The following is a 23,195-nucleotide window of genomic DNA, read 5'->3' on the forward strand; positions in this document are numbered from 1 at the left end:
TGTCTTGATATTCTCTAATATTATTAGAATCTTGACTCTGATTTAATCACGTTATTTCAGTAAACTTTGAAAGATCCAATCCTAACGCTGTCATTTAAAAAAATTGCTCAAAATTTTAGACAGATAACAGCTTACTCCAAACACCACTTCAGAGCCCACCATCAGCATGTAACCATAAAGCAATGTAAAAATGCAGCAGTCCACATCCCAACCAACCAAACAGATGAGTACTGCAGGCCACTTTGTCCAGGAGAAGAGGTGACCACCTTCCTGTGCTTATGTCACCTATTTCTAGAAGAAGCAGGGTTTTCCTGTTCTGCTCTTTCAAGTGAGAGCACAGAGTTGTATGGAGTTGATGAGTGCCCCACCAGAGCAGAGCTCTGCAATTTCTCTGTCCTCTTCCAATTCACTTGCTTACCCCATTTCCCCTGCTCTGTTCTTGATCTACTTGTTATGTCTAATCTTAAAATGAAATGCAGACAAGGGAAACAAGTACATCCATTTGCTCTGTAAATTCATTTGTATATTTATGATGCTGGATAAACAACAATACAATAAGCTGACATTTACTTAAACTCAGAAACAAGACAGTATGTGAGTCATTGGAAAACTATATATATTTTTTTTTTTATATATTTATAAAAAAAGATAATTCCTTATTACGAAGTATCTGAGCTTACCTCAGGACCTACCCAGTCATAACTTTGAAGTCGTAACATGAACCTTTGAAGATTTCTCTTTCTATAAGCCCCACCACAGTTCAAATACCCTTTTTGATAAATAATAATTTTTAAACCTTTTTCTGTCATCTCAAGACTAGGAAAGACAGAAGGGCTAAAACTACTTCTCTACAAGAACTGTCATCTACCACATGAAACGCATTTAGAAGCAAGGACAGAAAGCACTACAGAAATATGAAGTATTAGAGAAGTACTAAGACTAGACTAAGGCTAACCCTGCTTCTGTTTATACACGTAGTCTGCCATTTGCTAGAATACATTTCCTCTCAGACAACTGTTTTAAGACTGAAAAAACATAATATAATCTTTTGACCACAGCCCTTTAAATTAGCTACTTAGTTTACTACATCACATCCATCAACCCCGTATCAAGTACATCCACAGTCGTAACAAATTTCATTTAAAGTTTCATTGACAAATTGTTAAATACACCCCAGTTTGTCGAATTTTCCAAGAAATACAATTCTCCATAAAAAAGCACTGCTGTGAAAGACAATTCTGTGCAAAGTTAGATGCACAAATAAAAATAAATCAAGCTAAGACATCACTCCATGTGATTTCCTGAGGGAGAATACCCCATAGGATTTGCTAAGCTGGGAACAAAATAATAAGAGACAATCTGTGAATTAATGCTCAAATCCAAACATAAGGACTTTATACACCAGAAGAATCACTTTTATCCCCCCTAAAACTTTTTAAAAAATGTAAGCAGTGTTATTTATCAGCTCCCTAGTGAAAAATATTTGTGGTTTTCTTTTAAAAAATGATGAAGCAAAACAGATGCTGCAGTGCAGAGAGCACAGCAAAACAAGGAACAGTTGTTCGCTTGCTCTCCAGTGTGCCATCCACATTATTTGCAATCATGCAAGACCTCATTAGGCCATGTGCTGAGCCAGGATGCAGCCCTACTGCCTTGGGAGCTGCACACGTGCAATTGAGATCAGGATTTGGCCGCATACTTTCTTTCCTGGCCCAACAAGCATAATCCTTGCAATATGAATTCTTACAGATGCACGGACAAACCCAGCCAGTGTAACTTCTCTGCTGGCAGAGCTCACGTTCCCTGCGTTGGACACAGCTCACAGATATCACATTTGCACTTTCATCAGGACACTGACCAATAAAACATGAAATGAGACTGTCTCTTCATTTATCAGCTAGCACAAAGGGCAAGGAGCTCTTCATAATTCTGTCACGTCAAAGCCCGCAAACCATCAGCTTACCCCAGAAAGTAGCACTGTCCTCTCGCTGTCGGGTGGCCGATGGCCAGCAAGGCCGCGGCATTAGTCCTGCGGCCGGACACAAGCCCCCAGCTGAAGGGGTAGGCAGTCACACCAGTCTTTCGCTTCCCCCCCAGCACAAAGAGTTTGTTTTCCATCCAGCACAGGACCCTCAGAGACCCCAGCCCAAACAGGGGCACCCGGCCACAGAGGAGAGCGGCGGCCTGGCTGCTGTGCTCTGCCATGCAGCTCCTGAGAGGGCTCTGCCCCAGGACAGGCCCCAGGCTACAGCCTGGCTCCTGGGGAAGCAACCTCAGGGCCTGGAGGACACTTATGGGCCTTAACAACCCTGATGAGCACCACCTGGGACCTCTCCGCCCTACCTTTGCCCCAGGACCCCATTTCAGCCCAGCCTGGAGCCGTCTGTCCCAGCCCCAGTGATACTGAAGGACACTGATCTCCAGTCCTGCCCCAGCCTAGCCTGTCCCCAGCCTGTACCTGCCTCCACAGCCCTGCCTGGCCGTCCTAGGCCGTGTCTGACCCTGGTACCCCTCACCAGGCCCAATCCTGAAAGAATAAAAGCTGAGAGGCTTGAAGTTAGTCTGGTAGTGGTCTCTGGGGCCAAGAGCTGGCTGTAGCAGAGACCGGGATATAAAAGTTTTCCACACAAGCTTACCTAACACTAGCGTTGCATCCTACATAAATCACACTTCAGAATTCATAACGAGGGAGTGCTTTGGTTGGGGTTGCCAAAATACTTTCAGTCCCATTTTAGCATCTAGCTGCTTTTTAAGACGCAGTCTCATCTGGGGGCAAGTCTGAGTTTAGTTGGAAGTTTAAGGTGATTAAAGATAAAGCAAAGGTTTCTCCCAAACCTAGACAGTCCACCTGATAAGCATTAAAAAAACAGGAAGGGAAGAAATGTGCAGTGCAGGCTGGTTTGGCCTAGTGATAAAACTCAGCAGGCAGGTCAAATGGGGTATTTACAGCCCTGAACTCGTAGCTACGCCCCTTTACCATTTTCTTCTTGGCTCGTTAGACTAGAAACCAGACTTGGTTTCCACGTTTCAAAGTTCAACCACTTTTATCCATTTGTAAACAGCTTTTTTCAAAATGTTATAATTTCTTTTTGCAACACCTATGAGGGGAAATTTTGGCATCTGTAGCACTGGAAAATTGTAGGAACAGGTAGTTTGGATAGCTATCAGGAATGACACAGGTTATCCAGCTTTGGGTCAAAGTGATGGACTAGCTAACTTCTGAGAAACTTTCTACCAGTTTAGAGGCTACTTCTGAGGCAGAGGGCAAACTGATGGAAAAATTCACTTATTAGACATCAGCTTCAGATTTCTCAATTCTTGCTACTGTTCATAACAGCAGACAAACTCTGCCGTTCATTAGAAATAGTGTTGGCCTTATGCTAAGGTCACAGTTGTCCTGGTTTTGGCTGGGATGGAGTTAATTTTCTTCTTAGTAGCTGGTACAGTGTTTTGGATTTAGTGTGAGAATGATGTTGATAACACACTAATGTTTTAGTTGTTGATAAATAGTGCTTATCCTAAGTCAAGTATTTTTCGGTTTCCCATGCTCTGTCAGCAATCAGGTGTACCAGAAGCTGGGAGGGAGCACAGCCAGGACAGCTGACCCAAACCAGCCAAAGGGATATTCCATACCACAGGACGTCATGCTCAATACATAAACTGGAGGGAGTTGGCCAGGAGGGATGGATCGCTGCTTGGGCATCGGTGAGCAGGTGGTGAGCAATCGCATTGTTCATCACATGTCTTTTCTTGGGTTTTATTTCTCTCTCTTTTTTTTTTTTGTTTTGTTATGTTCCTTTTCATTATTATTATCATTATTATTAATAATTGTTATTATTGTATTTTATTTTACTTTAGTTATTAAACCATTCTTATCTCAACCCACAAGTTTTACTTCTTTTTTTCAATTCTCCTCCCCATCCTACTGGGTGGGGCAGAAGTGAGCGAGTGGCTGTGTGGTGCTTAGTTGCTGGCTGGGGTTAAACCACGACAGCAGTTCACGTTACTGACAACATTAATTTATAGCAGACAAATACAGCCCGTGATAAGCTTGGAACAATTAGAAAAGGCCTTGGCAGAGCTTCAGCACAATTTGAGATGGTTTTTGGCTTCTTGTCCTTTGGGATGGTATTCCTCTAATAGGTATTGTTTCACAGGAAATCATTAAGATCAATACTCTTGAACTACCTTTGACTCTTTCAGGACTTGCACTGTCCCACCAAACAGCTTACAGCTCTGATAGCAGGATATACAGTTCAAAGATAGCAGGAGAGACTCTGCTTTATGCTGTTATTTGTACATTCTAAAAGAGGCATGAGTCACAGTGACTTATATTTATGATGAACCGTTTGTATTGTGAACACATGTGTTTTACAGGGTTCATCATTTTCCCTGAAGAGTTTGTAAAACCTTGGAAACATTGATGCTAGAGACCTGCAAAGAGTATAAAATTCTTCAAACCTTGTGGATTTGCAATGAAGAATGTTCTTAGATTACAAAACCTATGAGTTATTTGACCCTACATGTAAAATATGACTTCCTTCTCTCCACCAGCCTTAAAAAATTGGTCTAGCTGGCAAACAAATCAGAAATTACTCCTTTCAGGATCTAAGAGTTAAAAACAATCTGAAAGAATTTAGTTCTGAATGATATCAAAACAAGACTTCAGAGCAGCTAAGACAAAAAAAGTAAAAAAAAAGTTTCACATCTGTTATTTAGAGAACTTCAATTTTTCTTTTTAAACAAAAAATTTTTCCTTTTTCTCAGCACTGGGCTACTTCATAACAACACGATCACATTTTTCCTAAAAGGGCATAAACCTTAAACAGCTATTTTATTAATGTGCAATTTGGGACAAATGGGGAAAAAAAGCAAATAAGTACCTGAAATAGTATTAATGCAACTTAAAAAAATCAACTTGTAACATATAGCCCCCTGTATTAATCTGCAAAATGCTCTGTACAGTTGCATCCTTGTGACTGCATGGGATTGTGGCCTAAGTCAGCACTTCTCAAAATGTGGTCCCTAGGAAGCAGACGCTTTCCTCCAAGTTTCCAGATGCTAAACGGCATTTAAAAAAGTATAGCATACATTAAACCCTTTTTCCGTGTAAGTAATTGCTGCTGTAATGCTAGAAAATTATGAAAGGAATGAAGGTCAGCACAATTTTTACATGGGTGGAAACAGACTACACAAGGCAATCTTTCTCTAACCATGTGGCCTAGCCCAGAAACGAGCTTAAGAACTCCTGATGCAAGTCTATTTGAAATGCAGATTTTTCTATTTTTTTTTTTAATGCTTTCTGCTTGTCATGTTGTTTATATATGCTTCCATAGCTTGTCTGGATTCTTCCAGTCTCCTAGGCTTCTGCCTGACTGCAGTTCCTCTGGGCAGAGTGAATTATAAAAGAAAAATGGTATAAATCAAAAGTCCTTGTAGACTACACTGTGGGGAAAAAAATACAAAGAAATATAATGCTCTTACCACCTAACTCTCAATTATAGAAAAATAACATCAGTCAGAAAATTACTACTTTTGTAATTACTCCTTTCAGTAACTGTTTTTTGAAAACCTGTGAAAAGCTCTCAGAGTGCATTTTAAACTTTGCAGCAGTGAAGTAGATCAAAGTACGTGTATGTTTATTCTCTCTTATTAAGGAAGCTGTATGGTATTTGACAGCTACAGGCAATGATGTGAATTGTGTGAAATTTGTAGGATCGTAACAGCAATAAACTTGAAGCAGTACGTGTCTTGATAGATCTAAATACAAAATAAGAATGTAATGGTGCCACTTAAATGGATTGTGGTGTTTTTCTCTCCTTCTCAGGCCAAGCATGCAGGGTTTTAGACAAGAAACACACACACACACACCCCCCCCCCATGGTTAGAAAGGAAAATGATATTTCTTTTAGTCATGAAAAGTGTAGATTTACTCTGTTTTAACCAAACTGTATTTGGGGGAGAGGGGGAAATTAAAACAAAGACTGAATTGAAGAAACATGGTTAAATGGATTAGATCACCTCTGGAACACAGACTTTCATCAGGAGCATGCGTATTGCTACATACACTATCGCCAAATCTTCAATACAGAAATACTTCTATGGATAGGAATAAATCAGAAGCAGGGTTAACAGATGACAGTATCTTCTTTAACAGAGAGAGCAACTGCAGAGAGATTAAGAACACATTTTCTCTGTCATTCAGTGCCTTGAACAATGAGTCCATCAGCATATCTGCCTCTTATAAGGCACGGCTACATTTGCTAGAGCTGTATCTGGAAAGAATGTGACCTCTTAGTGTCACTGGCCCAGCCTTTGCAATGAAAAACTCATAGGGAAGCAAAATATCGAGGAAGATGTTTTGCCTGAAAGTACAAGTTCATCCTCCAAAGCAACATCTACCCTTTGCTTTGTCAATTTTCCAACAACAGCTGCTAGTTATCTGTCATATTAATATGCTTTCAATATACTGTGCTTGAAGCAGCTGGACCAACTTGAAACCAATTTGAAAAACATGTTTATAGAGAAAGGCAAAGGAAATGACCTGTAACATTGTAGACACAGTATGTTCCACATGAGAGCTTCATCAGTGGAATTTTTACCAACTCAGTTGTTTTATTATCATTCAAGGTCTCCAGTCTTCATTGTACTGCTGTTAGTAGGTCTGGGATGCCTCTGACTTCCAATCTGTCTTCCCAATATTTTCTGTGGTTCTTTGGTGCCAGAGAAGAAGCAGCAGTAAACCAGCCATTTAAGTGAACAGCTCCACCACACACTCCTGTGCATCTGCAGTGGAGTGCAATGACTAAATCAGGATTTGCTCACCTAGTAGGTATGAGAAGAATGAGTAAGCAGGTATTTCCTTTCTTTTGCGGCTATGAAGAGACAAGAATGAGCTTCAAAGAATGAGTACTACAAAATGGTTCAAAAGAAATGTTTTTTCTTCCAAGCAACTTCCTTGTAAAATGTGACAAATCTTTCTTATAACAAAGTGATCCACCTCCCACCCACCCACCACTCACGCCATCAGAATTTAATGAAATATGACAGTTAGGAAGATCACAGTTTTAACTATTTTGGATGTTAAGGTCACATCTTGGAAGGTAATGAAGGAGAAAGTTGATTAAAAAGTCATTCTCTCATCTTTCATTCTGCATAGAATTCTTAACTTGATCCAGAATTATTTCCAGTAAGCAAACTAGTCACTTTTGATTCATGAACTTTGAGGCTGAGAATGTAAATCTGGAAAAAAAAAAAAAACAAAAAACAACCAAACCCACAAACAAACATTTTCCCTACAAGTACTATATTTTTTTCACATTTCATAAAGAAATATATACATGCCTTTAAATAGGTGTTTGATAAAGGAAGTACTGCAGTCCCATTCCTCTCGCTTCGTACCAATAATTTTGAACGTTTTGGTGGGTTTGCATTTAAATTCTCAAGCCTAAACCCAACTTTTACAGGAAATTTCTTGTGTGCCCATGTGATTATAAAATGGAAGTTATAGTGACCATTTTGAAGTAATGAGCTAGGTAAAGTGTCACTTAACTACAGAAAAGATTAAAGTACAAGATTGACTAAAACACTCAGCCCTACATGTTCTCTATCAGCTGATCAAGACGCTGTTGCTCTGCAGAAATATACTTGTTTCAGCTGTGGTCAAAACCAAGCTGTTCATAAGTTCCTGATGCAATCCATCATGAGAAAGCCATTGCAATGCTACAATGTGTGACATGAAGTAATGTCACGAGTTAGGAAAGCACTGATGCTATTGAGTAAAGTTTCTAGTGGTTCCTCCTCTGAAATGCTAGTTTGGTTAGCCACAGTTAGGAGCAAGAGTTGAGACTGAAACAGCACAGAGCAAGACAGTGAGGAATGGAGTGTACGTCTGTCTTATAAAAATAAATAAATAAATAAAAAGGCTTGTTTAATCCAGCAAATGCTTTGGTTGTTTAGTCTGGCTAAATAAAATCTGAGCTGAGATAGGATTATTCCTCATAAATACACCACAGAGAGGAAAATGAAGCTCCTCTAAAGTTAAGGGATAATGCTGGTACATGAATAATTGAGTATCAGCTTATCATGAACAAATTAAAGTTATAAATTAAAAGGCAGTTTCCAACCATCAGAAGAGCGATGATCAGAAACAGTTTTCCAACAGGAGTAGTGGGAGCACCAGGCTAAACAGACCTGAGGTGGCACTTGATATGTTTGAGAACAGGATAACACAGTATGATGCCTGAGAAAGCAAGGAGCAAGCCTGGTTTTGAAGCACGAAGATCCTGTTCCCCTGGCAAACTGCATTACACAGCTCCTGATTTTGGTGCATTCATTAATCTGGAATATCAAGGGAAATGAATATATGACCAAATTTTGGGGTACATTGAACATCCTGGAGGTCTGTAAATGACTTTTTTTTTTTTCCCCAGCTTTTATTCTGTTCTGGCAGTTTAAAGGAGTATTTATTTAAATAATACTTATACATACAGTAAGTAAATATGAGAACACACACCTTGCAGAGTATCTGAGCATGCAAATATAAAACCTTTGCTAACAACAACTACATTTTTTTGCACAGAACTGCATCCACTAATTAAGTGAAAGTCTGCTGATAGTGCAGTAGAGACAGAATGAGACTTTTCTAATCTCAGTCTCCCAATCACCTCTTATTCTCAACCCGGCTTCCCACTTCTTATCATGCCTTCAAAATTTCTTATCTCTGTTTTACATCTGATCAGCCAGGGGATAAAGAAAATCCAGCTGGAACTCATCAGCTTAAGTTTTTAAAGACTGTTTCTAAATTTTCTGTTTAGCATGTTGGCTGAACGGCTTTGCCACCCAATTTGAACCATGGCTTTTCCATGAACCTGCTGATGCCACATTTTACCTAAAATGTTGGGTTTCACAAACAACACTTTTTCAGCTCAGATATCTCATTTTACTGATAGGAAAGCGCTAAGTCAGAGTAATTGTCTCACTTCTGCCAGACCATACAATGGAAATGCAGAGCATACACATTACAGCAACCTTTAATAGATCAGTTTCAGCAGGCATGTTAACAGTTACCCTGAATCTGCAGAAAAACCTGCAGCAAGCTTTCATCAAGACTTAGCTAGCAAATCTGCATTGCTTTGCCCTGCACCACATGGCCTCAAGAGCTCAAGAGCCTGAGATATTAGGCAACACTGCTCTGTGCTTCATTTATTAGTGCAGAGGATTTATATGGGTTTGGAAATGTCACTATCCCAATAGACCCCTAAAAACTACCAGGATAAAAGTATGAACAGCAACTCACCTTGAAGACATCCAAGGGCTTTCCATCTGTAAAAAGTCTTAGAAAGTCTATAAATCCACTCCTCTATAAAACATCATGGAGTTCTGCACTGCAGGACCCATGAATCCTTATCGGATTTTTCATTCAACATGGAAATCAGAGAACAGCAGTAGGATAAGGAGAAGCAGATTTTTTTTCCCTTGGGCCTAGGTATTCTTTCATCAGTGCTGTTAGTCAACCCCCTTGCCTACAAATTACACTGCCACTGAATATATAACAGCCCTTGCCTATATATCACAAGAACTGTAAACCTTAAACATAAATAAATAAAATAATTTTTAAAATTAAAATCCAAATATTATATGTTCCATTAATAAATATTTTCATTTACTGAAAGTATGATGAATCTTTCTAACAAATTCAACCCTGCAGTTCCAAGTTTAAATCAAGTGTTAACTGCCAGTAAAGCAAGTAATAAAAAAATGACCTCTCCTTTAATCTTAAATACTTCTACATTTAACATAATTTGGAAGGCTTATTCTGGGATTGCATAAACATCTCAAGGATACTTTTCATGCCTGCTAAATGTAAAAATGGTCTGTGTCTCTCATATAATGTACACCCCATTGGCTTGCTCCACATGCATCACTCATGAAGAACAGGGCTTTCCATTAGCACATGCTGAAGCATCAATCTAAAGACCTTAAAAGGGCCAGAGGGAAAGGAGAAAGTTTCTGCATCTCAAGGGTACTGGGATATGACTGACAACCTTACTGGATTTTATTTCTAGTATTTAGCCCTAAGAAAACTTCTCAGTTCAAGCACCAGAAGCTTGTTATTCAGTGAGGGGGGGCGGGTATTGAACATCACAACCTGTTCTTATTTTCCTGGAGTGAATAATGATTACCAGTGTCTTCAAACATGTGAGAAGTTCCAGCAATGTAGCTAATTCAGAAAACAGGCTGGGACAAAGGCAGCATAAAGAAAGCAAATATCTAATTAAAAACTATGTATGAATCAGAAACAAGCAAAATCCTAAACTTTATATATTCTGTTGTAAGCCTTCCAGTGAGAAGGCAAAGTCAAATGTGAGCAACATAACGAACAAACCAAGAGGCAGCTTTGCTTAGGTAGAAAAATCTTTGGCAGCAAAAGAAGAGAAAAAAATTCCTCAACCCGTCTACAAGCACTCTGTTGCATAGTAGTAAAAACCAGCTAACCACAGTGGGGAAGGAACTTCATCTTTCCCTATGAAACATCTCAAGGTAGGAAAATTATGGGGTTTTATAGGAAAAAAAAAAAGTATTTTTGTATTTAAAATAGATTTTATATTCTGTATTTTTTTATTTTTTAATATGGTTTTTTTTTCTATCTGGCCAGGCTCTTGTACCAGATCTTCTGATGACATTTGCACCAAACCAGCAGCTGAGCTGCTGCACTGCATCTCTGGAGTCCTTAGTCACAGAACATCACGGGTGTGACATACTGGCTGCAGAATACAGCACAGGGCCTTGGGATACCTTCTCTACCATTTCCATGAAGCACTACAGCAACATTTCCACATCAAAATATATCTTTTTTTGAGAAAATGTTTTAAATAATTCACAGAAAATGCAAGGATTTCAGGTAGCTGTGATGTTTCAAGAGGCAGGGGATCAAAGCATGGTCTCTCTCTACTCCTCCTTCACTGCTTCCCAGCAGATCTGATTTCAGAGTTGGAAGCCGAGAAGTGCAGAGAAATGTAAGTAAGAAGCAGAGATAAATTAGTAGCAAAAAAGCTTCTGCCTAAAACTGGACCTGCATGGTCCCAGCATTTGAAATACCAGTATTACAAAGTAGAGTTTTACAAATTGTTTCCAATCAAGTTGACAAAAATAATATTGTTTCAATCATGCTCTACCAAGCAAAAAAGCAAAATGATTGAATTTAAACATCCGACTGTAAAACAGCAGAATCTGGACACTGAATTTAAAGCGGCTATCTTATCTCAGATGCCTAAACATTTCCTCTGATGCCTAAACATTTGTACAGACAAAAATATTTCCCAAGAATGTTGTTGTTTTATGTTCTGCAGCCTGCTTCTTTTTTGCTTTGTTAAGGTCCTTTTCATACAAGTTTAATAGAGATGCGTGCAACTGAACTAATTTCCAGATAAATTCATGAAAGTGAGATTAGACTATGGCTACATGATGAAATTGTTTGCATTCTGTATGTTTTTCTCTGTCCCGTAAAACCTACTGTTTACTGAAAAACAGCAAATTATTCATCTCTTGAGAAGTCCAGTTTTATCTTGAGTCATTGACTTCCTTCCATGAATAAAAGGAACTCTTCACCTAGATAAAAATCCATACTTCAATCAGATTTGGTTCCATACACTTCAGTAGCATGAATCTGATTTCTTGTTATTTTTTCCCTGTGATGTCTCACAAATAGCTAATACACTTGCTTAATTCAGACAGATTCTCCCCTCAGTTTGAACTTTTTTTACTTAACATGTTCACAGAGGAACAAAGAGTGCCAAGATTAATTCATGCAGCTTAATTTTCTACCCCATACTCTTATAACGAGTGAGCTCTTACTATGGTTTTTGCAATTAGTGTGTTTTAATAATGTTGTCCAAGTATACATTATTACTCCAATTAATTGCTTTGGGAAGAGTTTTATTAATTCTTCTGATCAACTAGGAACCACGTTGTTTTTTCCTTTTTACAATATGACATATGAAATCTAACTCCAAACTCCTGTAGAAAGTAAGAAGGGAACTAATTTTAATGATGTTTTAATGTATATGTTTTGTTGGGGAGGAAGCCAAAGAATTAGCTAAAGTTCTATCTAGTTATAGTAGAGTTCTACTTTCTTCTGCAGCTTGTGAATTTGGGTTACTTCAATAAATGCGAATAGACAAAGTTTATTCATTTTTAAATGGTCTTGTTTTTCTGAAATGGTAGAACTCCCTGACCTTTGCCCAGGTATAAAAGCAGTTGATACCTTCTGCCTCTCAGCAAAGGGCACCTGATTTCAAAATCATTCAGAGCTGAAGGTAACTATCCAAGCACTAAGCCTCAAACTCTATCAAGTGTACAGATGAAAAACAAGCTATACAGGAGAAGAAGAATGTTCATGATTTACATCATCCATGAAGGCCAACACATACAAAAAGCAAAACAGAACAGTAAATTACCCAGCAATCTGTAAAAAGAAACTTCAGTTAGGCCTAAGTGTGGAATCAAGCTGCTCATTTCATCCTCTTCCTTGAACCTTTGTTGCTGATTTTTTTTATGTATTCTGGACTCTCATGTTATCTATCATCTGTCTTTACTCCCACTCATGGTGATCCTGCTGTGCTCCAATATAGCATCACTAGCTGCATCATATTTAGCTGGATGAAATGGAGATTCATCTGTCTGCCTAAATCCTTCTGTTAAAACTGGAGGTGGATGATTGCACACTGACAGCTTGATTTACCTTCAGCCCCTGCAGAGCCCAGAATGGGAACTAGGGGAATACTGAGAAAGGCAACATGCTAACAACCCGTATTAGATACCCTGGAGAGGTCTCAATAGTGGGCAGATACTCCTGTATCTCGTTACAGAATAATTCTAGCACTGCCTCAGCAGCATCTGGTTCTGGCATTGCTGGAGACATTATATAGGTGTAAATGTTGTGCTGATCTACACCAGGAGAGAAAATCCTAGGCCCATCAGATACTGCAAGATGAGAGTTGAAAGCTTCAACTGGCTTCCATTACTAAGAGTACTCAGTGTCTAGTTACTCACGCACTTTTTTAGATTATGAACTTTTCACTGTAGGCGTGATCCCTTACTACATACTGCATGCTCATCTCAGTGCCTTAAAAATTTTAAGGGGAAGAACCTTATGCTTTTTTGTATTTTTGAGCTGTCACTGAGTCCTGCCATGACCCTGCCAGCCTTACAGGTGCCAGGGAATAGGCTTGAGTATGAGAACCCGCCACACTCTCATATGTGACAGAAAGCCCATCCCAAGGACAAGCTAGTTAAGCAGAAGATGTTCGTAATCAACGGGTGTGAGATCTGTCCTTCTCGTTGCTTCATTAAATATCTTTTTTCGGTTTGGCACTAAATAAATTCTCAGTGCTTGGTTTCTGGGAATTCTGGCACTCCCAATACCTTTACTCACTGCTTCTATTTTAGTATATTTCACACTTTTTTCAAGCAAATAAGAATCTGAATGTTTATAGTGTATACAACAACTTCTAGCTAGGGATATAAAATACTTTCTAAACACTAAGCAATCTGTGCATTGATCATATAATGAAGCTGCAATACATTTAGTCTTAATCCTGACTACTAGAGGTCAATGACAAAAACATAATACCTATTTGACAGGAGATACCTTGGCAAGAATTCATTGACCATACAAAAGAACAGTTACAGATTTTGCTGTTTCTCAGCTGATGAGTCAATAGCAGAAGTAGAAACACATCCCAAAGTCATGAGAGCTACCTTTTTTTGCTCCGTACCCTAGATCTCATCACACCCATTCTTTCCTCTCCTTATCCAGTTCCTGTTCAGATGTTAAGTAGCATCTGCAAATGTGGAAGGGGAAAAAAAAAAAAAGGAAGATATGAAGATACCTACACATAGCTACCAAAACAGTAGGATATGAGCAAGTCCCAGAGCCCTAAAGTTGAAAAAGCCTTTGATGAATTAAAAAATGCAATATTAATAATATATAAATACAGAGAAAGTACCAAGAAAGCTTGGAGCACATGCTGGATAGCAGATTCTGCTGATCCTGGCCTCTTCAAAGTACTTTCAAAGGTCTTCAGAATATATTCAATAGTAATACTCTTCAAAACTAAGGTTAGCACATATTACCTTAACAAATAAATGGTGATAAGAGGGTCCCTATAATTCAAACACATGTGGCTGGTCTGAGGCACATGTTAGCATTTTGCTACATTACATACATAAGCAGTGTTAAGATTGGGCATTGAGGAGTTTCTCACTGATCTTTTGGAACATAATAGATATCAAACAATATTGAGAAGATAATTTTGTCATATAAGGTTTATAAGAACTGACAATATATTGTGACTAAAAGATAGCAGACTTTTTAAAATATAGCTCAGCAAACTATCTGATTCAGAAAATCTGTATCTACTGAAACTCCCAGAAAAAGAGACATTATTTATCCTCAGACTTGTGGACTTGGTTTGATAACAAATGGGATGAAAGGCTTCACAGGATAAAGGATGCTTCTGAAATGCTAACATTGAAGTGTATTTTTTCCTTTTATCAGTCTGCAGTTAGCCTTCATAAGCTTTTCAAAGAGGAGTACCAGAGTATTTCTATTCCTAAAACTGAAATAAGAAATTACTACAAAAATGAATTTCAGCTGGAATATAGCCAATTATTAGCATCAAAGCTTTTTACAGCTCATGTCACTAAAGACAGGGAATACTCTTTGTGAGTGACAACATCATAGGAGGCTTTATTTTTAATAATCAAAAAAGCAAACAACTGCAACAAAATTGCAATAGCTAACATTTCTTTTCAGCTGTGCTCACCTGAAATGTAAGACAAAATACATGTCCTAAAGAAAATTACTACACACTGTCCTTTTGGGATTCAGCTGGTTTTATTAAAAAAATTTACATCTTCCTTATGAATCTTTTCAAAGATATAGCTAATACTAGCCTCTGCACTCAGTGTTAAGTAGTAAAGGCCAACGTTTACTCAGCCATGGCCAACTGATGTGCTCTTGGCATGTAATCAGATGCTAAAAAGAACAGATGGCTTAAACAAATTTAATTTGCTATTTCATTTATCCTTATGTTGCAACTTTATCATACAAATATTAAACATTTATATTATACAGTTAGAAAAACAAGACAATATTTAGAGCTAGTTTATGAGATAATATGACAAATAACCATTAATCCTGAGATGCAAAATAAATCACTTAGGTAGGATTCCAGGTCATTGTTTTTTTCTGACCTGGTCTGGGATGGAAACAGCAAAGACTGCCATTAGAAATTATAGTATTCAGTAATGCTTGCCAGCTCAGTAGTTGATGGCAATAATGCTGCATCAGTGATTGTTTGGAGAAAAAACCCATGCAACAAAAAAAACCCCATCATCTCCAACTGCATGAAAAAGCAAAGAATTTCTTAAAAGTAAACTCAAGCATTGAAATCTGGCAGTCTTCTATTTCCAAGATGCTTCTCAGTGCTCAACAGGGAATGGTGACATCTGCAATTTGTTTGATTACTTCTTGTGATCATTTATTCACTGCAAGATCTGGGCTTGATCATCTCCACATTATTGTCTTAGCAGTGTTCATGGGATCAGACCATTTTATCTGATACCGTAGATGCTATCATCATAAAATCAAAACTTCTGAAGACTTTGCAGTATTGTTTTGGCACTCTGTCAGAATAACTCCTGCTGTCATCCTTCTTAGGAAACTTGACTCTAAGTAAGATTATTTCTGGGCAAGAGCCTGCAGTGCTACAAATTAGGTCATTAATTGTAAAGTAAGTTCAAACCCTATGATATGGCAAAGACAGTTTTGGATAAATAGGCTCAGTGCAGTTTTGGAGTCTCCTTTTAGGAACATATTCATCATGGGTCATACTGTTAAGCATAAACAGCTGCATTTTTGGTATATTGATTTAAAAAATATATTTCTAGGTATTCTTTACATAAGGCTACTGTAGCTTTACTGAATTGATATCAGAGAATTTCATAAAAAGTCAGGTGCAGAGTCTGATACCACATTCATTCTTAAAATGGTCATTGACAATTCAAATTTCTGCACTTTGCAACTGTGACTATGTCTTTTAATCTGAGATGAATATGATATGCATATATGTAGATTGCTGCAAAATAGGAGACATGGCATCAAAGAACATCTTCAAGATTATCTGTGTCTGAACCCCTTCAATTAGTCTGGTCACTTACGCACAACAGAAGACAGAACTGAGCTCATAAATTGCATTCTTTATATATTTACACACTGATTCATTTAGAGGCTCCCTGTCGAAAACATCAGTCACCTCAGGACACAGCATCAACAGACAATTAATGTTACATTTAATGCCAAGTACTCATTAATGAAAACTAAACAGATGCAAGTGCAGTGATGCAAACACACTATTGTTTCTCAGATAGTTTAGCCACAACACAAAAGGTAAAGCTAAAAATACTTTTGTATGACTACATTTCATTTAATGTTCTTGCCCTACATGTAATGGCCACAGTAGTGCTTGATTTAAAAGATATTTACCTCTGATCCTTACATGATTAAATTAGAGAACATGCAAGAATCAATGAATGTATTATGTGCAGTATATGTACAACTCTGCTGTGACTAGAAATTTCTACACTCTCAGTTCTGCAGACACCTGACTTAGAAGTTTCAGTGAAGTTACTGAGCAAAGAACAAATTCAGTACTTTTCTCCTCTGTTGGGGAAAAACAAGATAATTGGTACATCCCAACTCTGGTTCCTCTTCCTTTGTCAGAGTCACCCCCATATTATTCAGAGTCATCTCCATATTATAGGAAGAGGAGCAATGCTGTGTGATTAAGACCAGTCACACTGCAACAAGATCTGATAGACATCTACCATTACATAAAGTAACAATAAAGTATTATAAAGTTTGTACTCCAGCAACCAAATGATTGCAAAAAAAAAAAAAAAAAAAAATTAATCAAAATTCAAATACAACAGAACAAGGTAAATTACAGTCACTTTCTCATATCAAGAGTTTATCCAGCTCAAGTAGCAAGATTCTCTAGCCAGCCCCCCTTGAGACTTTCAGCTGTCTTCACAGGTGTGGAGTAAAACACACATTTTAAATAGTATGCAAATAAAACAAGGCCAAGGGAATAATCTGTCAGTTAATCAGTGGGTTGTTCTGGTGTATAATTGATAAAAAGCAGGACAAAACAGGTTATGAAAGCAACATAGAAGAACTGAAAACTTGGGTTTTTTCTTTAAAAAAAATGTGGGTGCTCTTGGTTCTCATAGGTTTCTCAGCTGTTTCTGCTCACCAGCAGCATCTTGCTTTTGATGGGTAAGAACAGACATCAAGTTTTATATTTGCACAATTTCTTCTGCATGAGCAAAAGCCTTTCAATTGACTTACCTGTTTCAAATCCAATCTTCTTCTCCCCTTTCAGGCAGAAGGTGTTTCATGTGATTCTGCAGAATGATGAGCAGGTGGAAATCATCAATTCCCTTGCCAGCAACATGCAGGTAAAGAACTTGGGGAAGGGGCTATATTGCATTTGAAAGGAAAATTTCTCCTTTTGTTCAACTAACATATATCTTAAAAAAGAAAAATCATGCTACTGAATTAAAGACCTAATCTTGATTCCATTCAAGTCAGCTGGAGTGTTTCCTCAGAAGGAACAGGACAAGGTGATAAAGTTAGAGCTATGCAAATACATTCCAAGACCTTCCTAGAAAGTCTGGCTAATGCAGTCTGAATATCGAAGTGCCAGAATTTATTAATAGAATAAGTTAATCTGAAATGCTGTATTCACTGTGGGGTGCTTTCAAGAATGTATTAGATAAAACATGGAAATTCCAACTACCAGAACTTTTACCATTATAGGCAAAACATTTTGTTCATGTAAATAATCTAAAAATCCATACTCCCAACAAATTGAACTTTTCTTTGGCCTCTAGTCTCTCATGTCATATTTTCTTCTCTGACTTTCCTTTAAAGCTTCCTTTCTCTCCAACCAAGCTGCATGTTTCTTACTGACCTTGATGTAGATATATGATGACACAATGACATGAGGAAAAACAATAAAGACAGCAAATGTGTTTTCAATATTTCTTTTCAGCTTTGATGTTGTAAAATAGCTGTTGGTGAAAAAGACACCATTATCTGTAGGATGAAAGGATGGTATTTTTAATGAAGTACAGATGTGGAGAACCATCATCAACAGACTAGTATAGCATGCTGGAACAGTGTCCTGTAGAAGAATATACTATTAGAATGGTGCTGCCAATATTAAGAAAATTAATATACCATGCTTGCTTTTAATTGTGTAGTATAAAGGGATTGATCTTTTTCTTTTAAGCAAAGCAAAGATCCCTGAACTACCATTGTTATACAAAGCAATCAGTCAGGACTGATGTAGTAGTATATCCTGGAATAGTCATCTCACTTGAAGACACATAGTTCATTAATACACCCACCAGACCCAATTTCCTTTACATTCACAAGATGAAAGGCTGAAAAGGCATTAGGTTGGTGAAGAAGCTTTGCTTTCATTGGCCTTTAATAGGGTGCTAAATCCAGAGGTCTAGAAGCTGACTTCAGAAAAAATAGGTGAAATAGTAATAGCACTGTCGTTTATCCATGCTGAACTAAACATCTTCTGAAGGCTGAGATTCCTCATACCAACATTAATGAACTGAGTTTTAAAAGCACTCATACAGACAACAGTCTTTCCCAGCTGATTTATGTAAAGTATTCATGTAGCGTCCCTCTGCTACTGAGTCAGGAGTCCATTTCTGTCTAAGACTTATAGGCAAAAACCTCCAATGAAATCTGTACAAAGAATGAAAGAAGTTATAATATTCACAAGTCTGTATGCACTCACATGCTGTAGAATACTTGGCATTTGTGAAACTGTCACTGCCATCTCCAGAATTCTGCCATATAGATTGCAGAGCCTAATAAAATCTTCTTAATCAATTTCCAGTTAAAATTTAGGTTGATACTTCTGGCAAGCAAGATTGGGTCAGTGTAATAGGATAGGAATGAAATTTGGTACATTAATCACAATCAACATCACACATACACCCACCTAAAAATCACAGCCATATGTATGTATTTATTTGTTTATGTATTCATTTGGCCTTCTTTCAGGTTGCCTTTTGGCAGCCACACTCTGTCACACTGGTAAGGCCAAAAATGCAGGTTGATTTCTGAGTTGAAGCTGACAAGTCTTTTGAGGTTGAAGATCTTTTGAAAGAAAGTGGAGCAGAGTATAGATAAGTTTGTTCTCAATACTGTATTGTGAATAGAAGATTAAATAATGCTGAACATCTGTTTGATCTTTTCATATTGGTCAACTGATCTTCCTGTCACAAACTTCATCCCTCCTGTGGATGCCTGGGTTCAGCTTTCCTATGGCAGTTCAAATGGAGTGTAGCTGCTCTGCGTTAATGGGGTGAGGTGAAATGTTGATAGACTAAGAGACAGGAAGCAAAGACTTACTGCCAGGAATTTCCCCAAGGTAAAAGCTCACTGCAGTACACAAGGCTGGGGTATGGAGGGGACCAGAAAGATTTCCCACTAAAGACAAAACAGCAGCAAAGGTCTAGAAAGAGCCAGAAAGTACACCAGATGTGTTTGCATAATAGTGTCAGGGAACTGAAGCCAGAAAATGGTGAGCCCCAAGAGCCACCATGAAGGGCTCCCCACTGAGTTCTCTAAGCTGTAGAACAACAGCTAGAGGGGCAAAAAAACCCACCTGGTGACAAAAAGACGACAGTTGCCAGGTGAAAGGCCAAGGAAGTGAGGAGAACAGATTCCCAGGGTGGCCTTGGGCTTACTCAAGTCACACAGCAGATCAATGGTAAGGATTTCTCCAGAGAGAGAGCTCTTAATTGTCCTAAATATTTCGTAAGTATATTACCCAGAAGTAAAAAAAGCCCGGAGTTTCCATGCCCAAATACAACTGCAGCATAAGTGGTGGGAATAGGCCACACTGCCATATTACACATCCCTGAGAAAGGAAGCATTGTAGTGAGTAGCACTAATGGGAGAGTAAGAAGAAAAGAGCAAGACCAGGCAACTGCTTATACTTCATATCTTCCAGTCACTATGCAAGCATTAACCGAGGATGAGAAGTTGACTTTGGGCTGGAGTGGTGTTCTCTGTCTTCATTTCTCCTTTACTTCCACCTCAGCATTGGCTCAGCCCAGCTTGATTATCAAGCTTCTTCAACGTGTAATGGATATTCTGTCAACATCATGTACTCGGACACTGAAAGTCAGTATTACTTGATCAAATTCTTACAACTGCTTTTGGCTGAGTGGAGAGTTTTTGTCTCTCAGCCCCAGTGTGGTTGCCACTAGACCAAACTCCTTCATTGGTCACCACACAGTTCTCATGTAACATAACTTTTATGATCTGCTAAATCCAAGGATAATCCATCCCTAAACTCACTGGCTTCACATTAACCATGTCTGATTTGGATGTTGCTGGGGGAACAGAATCTAAAAACACTCTAGAAGAAATAATTTTCAATAATGCCACAACCCACATACAGCACAGGAATCCAATTTCAGTGGAATTTCCTCTTTGGCAAAGGAGGAGTTACTCCTGTGTTAGTTTTTTCCTATAATATTCATAAACTCCCTCAGGTCTATGCACAAATCTTTTGATTGCAACAAAGGCCATAATGTCTGGAAGGCGTCCCTGACAAACTTGAGTGGAGTGTCCTTGTGACAACCCAAGCTGTTACAATTCTTTTGAAGTGCAGCTGCGGTGCCATGACATCATGTCAATGTAGTCATTTGCACTGTTTGTTCTGAAGGCTGGTGGTGCCTCACAAACTGGCCTCCTGCTCTTCTATCCAAATCACAAACGATCAAGGACATATCCTGGATGAGTAAGATTTGTAAGAATGTTAAGACAAGCACTGGAAAAACAAGAGGACTTCATTTTTTGATAGCCAAGGTTGAAGTACAAGCAAAAGGTCCTCAAGAGTATACTCGATGATGAGCTGTGCCTTTGTATCAGCCCCAGGGAAAGATGAACAGGAGAGATCCAACCAATCCAGACAGGATGCTGGTTGCCATTGTGTGTTCCACTTTAATAACCCACCTCACTTGCAGTAAAGTAGCTTGTAGGATGGATAATGCCATCTGCAGTAGAGCTGCCAAACCACACTTAAACTTTGGAAGCTTGGTTTGACAGAGAATTTCATTACGCAAAAATCTCTGGGTTGCTGCATGGGGATGTTACGTTGCTGCAGTCTAACCCTCCTGGAGTGCTCCAAGTTCAAGAGAGGGACCTTTTCCTATTGAGGCAGAGGCAACCTGGCAACATGAGGTTAGCCCAGAGCTCATTTTCTACACACACTCTGTCTCAGCATTGCTATTCTTCCTAAACCAAACTGTTGGCACCCTGGAGGTTTGTTAGTATGGGAGTAAGTAGGCAGGTGCTAATCAGGAGGAACCTATTGCTCCCTGATCATTCTGGTGGCAAGGCTGAGGCAGAAGTAGGTTGAAACTTGAACCTAATATACCTTATTTTCAAATGCATAAATCAGCCCCCCAATTTTACTTCACAATCCATGCAGACTTAATTCCAGGAAGACCCCAAAATGTCTACTTGGTGCTTATTTTCCTGCTAGCAAGTTGTATGTTTCTCTTCACACTTTTCATGGTGCCTTATTGCAGAGTTCTGACTGACAACCTGCAGGCTGCACTGGACGCCCAGTTTGACAGCAAAGCTCGTACCACCAGACACAGCTATGAAAAGTACAACAGCTGGGAAATGGTAAAGTCTAAAAGTTTACCACTTTATCAGCTCGGTACCTTAGCCTCTGTGGTCAAAATTACTTCTGATATGCTTTCAGCCTTCTTCCCTTTTCCTCTTCTGTTCCATCCATTAATATGATAACTCCTTCTCTAAACTCTCCTTCCTCTTCTCCTTTATTGCTCATTACAGAGTTAATCTGTATAACCCATCCCCCTACAGCTATCTCCTCTACTTCTGCTCCCAGTGCTGCAAAGAAACTTTGGCAGAAATCCAATGACCAGGCTGACATGCTTCACTACTAATTTGCTCTTTCCTTTTCACTCCTCCTCCCATCTCCTCTGCTAAAGAACTTGATTCCATTCCCTGCCCCAATTCTAGCTCTTCATCTTCCACCGTAAGCTCTCCCGTCCTCCCTCCTTTTTTCACAGCCATGCTCATTTTTCCTGACATGTAATCCTGACCATGTCACTCTTCACACCTTTGCAGTGGCTCCTTATCATCCATTGCATCACAGTTCTTAAAAGTATGACAATCTCCCTTTCACATCTTTCCTTGCAAAAATCTTTCATTTTTATGCCAATCATTGCCCACTAAGCACCTGTTACATTTTCAAACAAGAAAATTTGTGTTTTCTCTCCAGGTGGTATCTATAGAACATATACAGAACTAATTGATTTTCTTCCACATGAACTCTCCTAGAAAAAAAAAAAGTCTCCTTTCACAAGTCTGTTTAAAAATAAGAACAAAAGCTCCTCTAACTCTGGAAAGGTTATTGGCATGAAAAAACCACCAACATCCATAATGTCAACCATTATTTCTAGTATTTCTTTGCCAGTTTGTCTAGATCTGTCTCCTGTTTCCTGACTTTTTTCTTAGTTCATAGATAGTTCTTTGCACATGAAATGCTTTTTTGTGTGGATGTGACAACTTTTTTGTGAGCTTCTGAAGGCACCTGTAACAAAGGGAATCTGCTCCAATATTAAGATAATAAAGGCTGTTATTACTTCCCTTAAATAATAAAAGGAATGAAGGAGATATATCCTTTCTTTTCTATCTGGCATTGCTGCACTGTTCCTACAAATCCCCGTCCAGTACTTCTGTCAGTCATTCAAGAATGATAATGAATAAAAGAGACATGGAACTGAAAAACATTACAACATGTACAAGACTTAAGGCATTCAATCTACTTAGCTTAACAAGAAAAACGGTTTTCTTTTGTTAAGAGAGTTTAAGGGGTGACAAGGCCATAACTATATAGGGTCAGCATTCAAAGGGTCTGGTAATCCACCAGCCATACTCCAATGACAGGTTTAGATAAATTCATACTAGAAAATCTTAATTCAGACATATAGCTCTAGTACAAGTAGGAATTAATTCTTGGAAATCTACAAATGGTATTAAATATTAGGTCAAGTTA

The 23,195-nt window shown here is 38.5% G+C and overlaps 1 protein-coding gene across 1 annotated transcript in view; it reads left to right on the plus strand.

Moving 5' to 3' along the window:
• Window positions 1-2,002: 2,002 nt before the first annotated feature.
• The window catches only part of CPB1 (carboxypeptidase B1), a 36,344-nt gene continuing 15,151 nt past the window's right edge, over window positions 2,003-23,195 (plus strand). Inside the window, 5 exon segments of the mRNA XM_069793038.1 lie at window positions 2,003-2,061; window positions 17,448-17,523; window positions 19,154-19,275; window positions 20,199-20,281; window positions 21,510-21,796. Of these exon segments, the coding sequence (XP_069649139.1) occupies window positions 2,003-2,061; window positions 17,448-17,523; window positions 19,154-19,275; window positions 20,199-20,281; window positions 21,510-21,796 (627 nt within the window).

The sequence above is a fragment of the Haliaeetus albicilla genome, chromosome 9 (genome assembly GCF_947461875.1).
Source record: "Haliaeetus albicilla chromosome 9, bHalAlb1.1, whole genome shotgun sequence".
Taxonomy (NCBI): domain Eukaryota; kingdom Metazoa; phylum Chordata; class Aves; order Accipitriformes; family Accipitridae; genus Haliaeetus; species Haliaeetus albicilla.